This window comes from Apostichopus japonicus, chromosome 17 (assembly GCF_037975245.1).
Source record: "Apostichopus japonicus isolate 1M-3 chromosome 17, ASM3797524v1, whole genome shotgun sequence".
Taxonomy (NCBI): Eukaryota; Metazoa; Echinodermata; class Holothuroidea; order Aspidochirotida; family Stichopodidae; genus Apostichopus; species Apostichopus japonicus.
This window is the reverse complement of record NC_092577.1, coordinates 31,082,654-31,090,818: the sequence shown is the minus strand read 5'-3', so window position 1 is coordinate 31,090,818 and position 8,165 is coordinate 31,082,654. Positions and strand designations below refer to the sequence as shown.

Genomic DNA, 8,165 nt, shown 5'->3' with positions numbered 1-8,165 from the left:
CTCTTAATTGTGGTTAGGTATCTGCATTACCTACGGTCTCGACATGCTTTTCCGTTTCCCATTAATAACTTATCTCTATAATTGTTTTCTTAATTTCTTTCTTTGCATAAAATAAATCTGGTCAAAAAACTTAGTAAGCAATAAAAATTGTGTCATCTATTGCATACTATATTTGGCACATTATTTTATTCTTATTTTTTACTAATCATACTTGTAGTAAAGATCGTCAGCTCACGCAATGTGTGCCCTGATTTCAGATATTCCCTCAGGTAGCACACTAACAATAGTCCAACCCTACTTTCTATGCAAAACAGTCAGACATTTGTGTATAGTTCTTCAATTGTTCGTTCTTTTTTCCAGAAAAGTGATAGACCTACAATGAGACAAAGATTAACGAGAGAAATGGGGCAATCAATTGAACCTCGTGACTCTATTTTCACATTCCGTTTACATCCAAAATTAATTCAAGCTAAATATAATATAATATAAATATATGTATAAAGATACAAAGAAAATTTTGCCCTGCATTTTTTTTTCTTAAATAAAAATAAATAACAAAATGTTTATGCTATATATGGGGAAATATTCCAATCAACTGACCTTTTTAACAATCTTGGTAAAAAGATTCATTCCTAAAACTTGAGCAAGCTATATAAATAAAGGGACATGAGTAATTACAGATTATTCTCAGGGAACTTTCGACTAAAAAATTTGTTTTATAAGAATTGTTTTGGTATTTATTGGATTTATTTGAAATTTAAATTCAATTTCAAAGAGACATAGAACGAACCCAAATCCGATTATATATTATCAAGAAATAATAAACACTAGTTAATTAGGAGGCGTCATTGATCGGACTACTCGGTAACTTCATTAAATTTTCGGCGACTATTTCTATTATTTTCTTGAAGCTCGAGACAGAGAAACCAGTCTTTAAGATTTTGGGCGGAAGATGGACGGTATACATTACCCGCGTATACAGGTATTTAAAACATAGGCTATACGTTTTAATTTGAATATGTCTGTTGTTGAGTTAGCTAGATCCACCCGGCATAAAACGAAAACCATCGTTACGGATAACAAGGTTAGGTTACGTCGATCCGCGCCTGCAGCATGTACTATCCATTGTGGATGAGCTGTACAATCACTTCGATGGGCTTCATATCAAACTAGGCTCCGCCTATCTTGAGGAAACATCGAGGATGTGAAGATATAAAGAGTCAATTCTCTTTTATTGGCTGACGTCAACTTTTTGTGGCTGTTTATATAATGGATATATGTATTTGTATATATCCATAGTTATTTGCGGTTACTGTAGCTACAGTTGTGTCCTAAGCCGGTGATGCTGAGAGATCCCGTGGTTTCACTGACTCTACCACTAATGCTAGTTTGACGGATGGTTATACGATTAGTAAATATATACTGTGGTGATATACCGACTTTTGAAGCAGCCATTTATGTAGAGGCCTAAAGCTGCGTTTGCTCGATTGATCTACGAAACTTCGAACCGCGTGACTTGAATCTAAAAGCAAACATCCATAGATATCACATCGTATGTAAAAACATATTTAACCCATCGTTAGTCCATAAAGTAACAGATGACCATGAACAACAACAACACCACCGCCGTATACGATGGTCCATTCACGTGGTATCCGTTGCTATGGTCTTGGTTACTCTATTCGCAAGTAACCATCGCGGGAATCGGCATCATCGGAAATTCAGTCACCATCTTTGTTTACACTTGGAGGCTCTCGCGACTGACGAATATGGACAAATTAATCCGAAGCCTAGCGATAGCCGATCTTTGCTCTTCGATTAATCTGTTACCGTATCCTGACGCAGTTAGCACACCGGATGGATTGATAGGGTTTGTCTACTGTAAGGTCATCTTCCTACGATGTGCATTGTGGATATCGTTGGTAGCGTCAATATTCATTCTGACCGCTATGACCATTGAGCAGTGTATTTCTATCCTGTTTCCTTTAAAATACAGATTTGTCTTTCCAAAGAATCGCTCTGGTTGGGTCATCCTCGGGGTTTGGGTTGCGTCGGGTACCATTAATGTCGTCTACAATCTGGTGATAACATTTCGCGATTCGGAAACCGGAGTTTGTCTGACTGACTTCGGTGGTGACTTCTTCGAAGCTATCATAGGGACCATCATATTTGTGTTGGAGTATTTTTTACCCGTTGTGATCATGGTAACGGCCCATTCGATGACGCTGAGGTGCCTCAGGAAGCAGGAAGGTGCCATTTTTCGAAATAGGTCCGAATCGAAAGGTGTGGTACAGAGAGAGCTAGCGGTAGTACGTGCACGCAAGAAAATATTCAAGATGGTTCTGTTTGTTATTATTACTTTCATTTCGACGTGGAGCATTGATCAAATGGCATTTTTGTTGCATGGTTGGAAAGTCATTAATTATTATAACTTCATTTACCAAGTGTCCGTCCCTCTGGCTTTAATCAATTCATGTGCTAATCCATTCATATACGCCGCCACTAATCCTCACTTTCGCAAGGCTCTGTGTAATAGTAACCTATGGAAGCGAGAAGGCTCAACCTCAAAGGCGGGGAATGCTACGTCAGAAGGAGGTTCCTCGTTTGCAAGCAGAGATACCTCCATGGTTACTTCACATATTTGAAAATAAACACAACGAAAATCTGGAAATATGTGGATTTGAAACTCATCAACAATTAACGAATAATGGAATTTATGTGGTTTAAGAAATATTACGCCCCCTGATGGGTTCGCTTTGAACATTTGAGTGGGCAGTTAAAAAACTGTAACCCACGCAAGCAGAGAAGGCTTTCGTTCTTACTGCAATCATTTGGAATGTGGCATAAACACACATAGGAGGCAGGGAGGGGAGGGGTGAACCCCCCCCCCCCCCCCAACAAGTATATTTCCTTGAAAATTCGGGAAATGTGCTGAAATTGTTTTGGGCACTGCAAACAAAATGCAATCATCTTGTTTGATGAAACTCAGTTTAGTCCCGGGGGAAAAATGAGCCTCAGATAATTAGACTTAACAGTCCAAGCTTGCCCGACTAATCTGACATTGATGTTGTGGTGGTTTGACAAAGTTTGCACTCCATCATGGCTTTCCTTCCCTTGTCAAAGACGATGTTGTCGTGTTGTTGGTATTCCTTACAACGAACGTCGAATTTAAAGGATTAGTTCAGGTGTCACAAATGTTTATCTTATATGAAAGAGGGCAATAAAAGAAACCCAATAGTGAAGATATTATTCAAATATCTTTTTCTGTTTAGGAGATATTCAAGTTTAAAGTTCTATCTGATTGTGTAGAAACTGCTGAAATCAGACTAGCTGTGACGTCATATCCTCACATTCCTGAAAAGTCTTTGTTATTTTATTAAAATATTTTGTAAGATTTTATGACTTACAACCAAAAGATACGTCAGGAGATCTCATATGTGTCAAGGCAAGTATTTGAGATTTAACATCTGAAGAACGTTTGATTATATTTTTTTAGATTTGTGGAAAAAAAATGTAATTATTTTTTAATGAAATATATTGACACATGTTCAGGAAGTGAGGATGTGACATCACACCCTCACAGATAGTCTTTCTACACCAGTCATTTGCAAAGAAATTTTGAAAATCTTCAAAGTGTGATATAACCTTAACAGAGAATGCTATCATGGTAGTTTCTTCACTGTTCTGCTTGTCTTTTTAAGCTCTTTCATACAAGATAGACATGTCAGACACCTGAACCAATCCTTTATAAAGAGAGAGGGATCTCACCGGTTCGCCCTTCCAAATCAAATTGGGCTCGTACGCCCATGTACGCAAAACCATCAAAGATAAACCAGAATTTGTGGAAGTTTGCGAAAAATATACTGATAATTTAGAGAAAATGTACAATGAGTTTGGTTGTAAAATGTAAAATCACATGAAGTTTTATCTCTGTTTAATAAAACACCATCGATATTTTCAAACATAAAATCATAATAACTATCGAAGAATAGAAATTCTGGTTACAAATATCATATTAACAACACAATAAAAAAAAACAATACCGTGGTAACGAAACAATGTACATAATTGCTTTTAGCAGCATCCTTGAATTAACTGATAAATGTTAGTGTTTGTGTGTGTTCTCTGGTATAATTTTCTCTCTTTTGTTTGGAATATTTCTTTTTGTAATAAAATTAGCCGTTGATTAGCTATTTATATGGACCTTATATATGCACTTTAATAGCGTGTTCCTTAGCTATATGACACGTACGTCATAATTCTCCAGTAAGCTGTAAACATATATCACGACTCATATTATTTATTGATACGCTAACGTTTTAATTTTGTATAAGAATGTTATTGCTGCATATATGCCGCCTTGTAGAAATTGATAATTTTATGAGAATGTAGTAGTTATGCGCATTGTGCAACATATTTCACTGTATATTGAGTAAAGGTGTACTATATATATATATATATATATATATATATATATATATATATATATATATATATATATATATATATATATATATATATATATATATATAAATATATATATATACATATACATATATATATATATTATTTATATATATATATGTATATATATATATATATTTATATATATTATAATGAAAACTGGAGTTTGAAGCTCCGCTTGTTTTGTCCGTCCAAGTACCTTGTCGTAGCTTTGTGTAACATTTCGTAGTTAATAAGCAACTTTAATTTACAGAATTCATGAGATGTTAGGCGGGAGTGTCGCCAAGTCGCGGGTCCGTCATTTTCTAGAAAGAGAATACATAATAAATCTTATAATGTCTTATTATTATTATTATTATTATTATTATTATTATTATTATTATGCGTATAGGGAGCCACTGAAGGAAGCCATATTCAAATTTCTAAAGGTACGATAAAAATGAGAATGGATTGGTCATATAAAGTAGGTTATAGTTAAATAGGAAATGTTGACCTTAGAAATCAGTACTAGTTGAAAGGTATATCTTCCCCCATTGCGCACCGGTTTATTATATCATGGAGCTATAGCTCCATGATTATATGTACGGTGGTAACCGTATATGTATATTCTGGACTGAGTGAACTCTCTCAGATGTTTATATTTCTACGACGAGGTACATTAATCAAAATAGTTAAAATACAAATTAAATCTTGTGGTTTTGACGCTGAAGTAAAAAACCCCAGGAGATGCAATTCCTGCCGTATACAATACATCGCAACACGTTGGGGGAAGCGAAGTGGGCAATCCAGGAGTTTGTAAAGAAGCAGATGCGACCGCAGTCAATGAACCGACTATATCATTTATACTGCAATGCTTATAATATCTGAATTCTTTTTATGTATTATTATTTCGTAAATTGTTTTCTTGTTATATATTTGTTTTACTGTTTATCATGTAATTATTATATTCTTTTATCCACTATTATTATTAACTTAATTTAACTTGATTTGTTTTGTTTTTGAATTCTACTTTTATTGTTTTATTCTTCATCATGTAAAGCGCATTTGAATATATATATGTTATAGTATTTGCGTTATATAAGGAACCATATTAATAATAATAATAATAATAATCATCATCATCATGTAGGGGGTCTGGGGTGCGTGGGGGGGGGAGTTTACCTAGAAAAACATAAACATAAAGTCATCCAATGGTGCACTCTGAAACAGATTTAGACAATAAGTAAGATGTATGATTAGATAAATACCGTGTTCTGCCAGGGTCATCATATCTCGGAGGCAACCGAGATGTTGTGGGAGAACTCTCCCTCATCACATCCATCCTCATGGGATGACCAGTGACCATGCAACGAGATGGGGATATGAAATTTATATTATTATTATTATTATTATTATTATTATTATTCTGATCATAGTCTCTTGTTTGCGTTATATTAGATGTTTATTTTCACATCACTCTGAAATAACAAGAAATAAAATAGAAGAAAGCAAATTAATTAAAAGGAGACGAATGGATCACCTTAACCGGAAGAACGAAAACTCTATAAACCTATATACACCGTTATATGTAATGTAATATCGCAGTTTGTTTAATTAAGTGATTCTATACGCCATTAATGCAAACATAAATGAGCATTTCCGCATGAAAGCTTCCGATCGTTTTGTCATTTTTGCAAAAAAAAATCGTTTGAAATAATTTTAAGGAACTCGTGTTTGTCCCGAAGACATTTCAAGCCCACCCTAAATGCCAAAAAAAAGTTGATTGACAGATAAAGTGAAAACATAAAGATGGAAATTTTCTGTTTTAAATATTTCGATGATGCAAGCATTTATGAAAAGCAGCAAAAACGAATGAGTATTTTGGTCTGCAAAAAAAAAGAAAAACAATATTTCTCAAGCCATGTGTGGGAGTGGAAGAATCGCTTGGGCACCTTATTCTATGGCCAATGAATATAGGAAACGTAACACAGAGTTTAAACCAGGGTTTCCTAACTTTATTCCCCACGAACCCCGGGTGGATGTCAGAGTTGTCCACGAACCCCCAACTTTTCGAGACACGAGCTGAGTCATTATTATATTATAATACGCATAACAGTGCTTCGTAAAAGTTCAAGTTCATAGTGTAATATTGTAGTGGGGGAAAAAAAGAGTTTGTCGATAGGTAGGCCTACGACTTTTGTACATTACTAAATTGTATGATATATCAGATTTTAGTTCAACAAAAAGTACTCTAGTTTTGGCTTTCAGAAACGTCTCACGAACCCCCTGGGATGGACTCACGCACCCCCTGGGAGTTCATGCACCCCAGTTAGGGACCCCCTGGTTTGAACTATAATGTTAAAAAAGAGAGCTTTGAAGAACCCTGCAGTGTTCCAACTCCTATTTTCATATACTTTCGTATTGCTCCACACATAAAATAATGAAAGCTGTCGTTTAAAAAATAAAAATGCCATTTTGGTTGAATTTTACAGAATTTTGTATTTTGTTCCATTTGTTTTCCATCTTATTTATTGGTAATCTCATTTGTACCTTCGAGTAAATTCTTTAGCATTCTACATTAAAATAGTGAGCAAAGCGATGAGGAAAAAAACAAAAAACAATTTCACCTCTTAAAAGCAAATCATTCACATAATCAGTTAACGCATTGTTGTTGTTGTTCTTTCTTTAATACTTAAAATTCAAGATGAAATTAAAATTGATAACGGAAAATCGTTGAATCAGGCTTCGACTCATTGTTCTTACACTTAAAGGGAGTGAAGACTCGCGCGCAAAGAAACGTCTGATGCCAGTAATCTGACCTATAGTTTCGAATGAGGTGTAACAGAAGTGTTTGGCACCACCATCGATTCCAGAAAATACACACACACAGCTTGCTACCGTCGGTAATTAGACACTAGTGTACAGTCAATACATGCAGCTACGGTCAATACCCACAACACAGTGTACATAGCAGCGATGGACATATACGATCCAGATAAAAGATAACAAGGTATCACGTTTCATTACTGTCTGCATTTTGTAGCGGCACGAAGAAAGCTTCACTTGCAAGCAACGGAAAGTTAATTTTTATAGAGGGCGGTATGTGGTTTGGGGCCAGTCTTCAATGCCCTTAAGGATATAATACTTCGCATATAACATAAATTAATAGGATAACGACCGTTTTCAGCTCAACAAAACTTGCAGATTTTACATTCAACTCATAAATCGTTTCCCAACACACAACACACATTTCTCTTTCCAAAAATTCTGTACACGAGGGTACCACCAAATGTTCATCGTTTCATTTATCTGAATTGCAGAAAAAACAAAAGAGAATGTTTAACATTTACGCGAAATAAAGAGTATAGTTTACACCTAAAATTTTATGAATAATACATAATTGAATGTATACTGAACTGTACTCCCGAACAGCGCTAAACGGTAACATAAAACTTGATTTCCAGTTTAAAAGTGATATTACACACAGAAAAAATTGTGGGTAAATAAACCCAAATAAGTGAGTAAATCTTGTTTTCCAAACTACACAAATAAAATGGGTAAGATTAGTGTTGATGAGTACTTTTACTATATGCAGTGTTTACATTTAAACACAGGTAACATGGGTATTTTAAGGTGTTGATGAGTACCTTTAAATGTGTATTGTTTACATTTAAACAAGTGTTTAGAATTACTCGTCCACAGTTCCAGCGATTTTCTGTCTC

General features: G+C 34.9%; 1 protein-coding gene across 1 annotated transcript; it reads left to right on the top strand.

Moving 5' to 3' along the window:
* The first annotated feature begins 585 nt into the window (after nt 1-585).
* LOC139954633 (galanin receptor 2a-like) lies at nt 586-4,438 on the top strand. The gene has a single exon (XM_071954525.1). It carries the CDS (start codon nt 1,599-1,601, stop codon nt 2,643-2,645), a length of 1,047 nt encoding a protein of 348 aa, XP_071810626.1. The 5' UTR covers nt 586-1,598; the 3' UTR covers nt 2,646-4,438.
* The last annotated feature ends 3,727 nt before the right edge of the window (nt 4,439-8,165 follow it).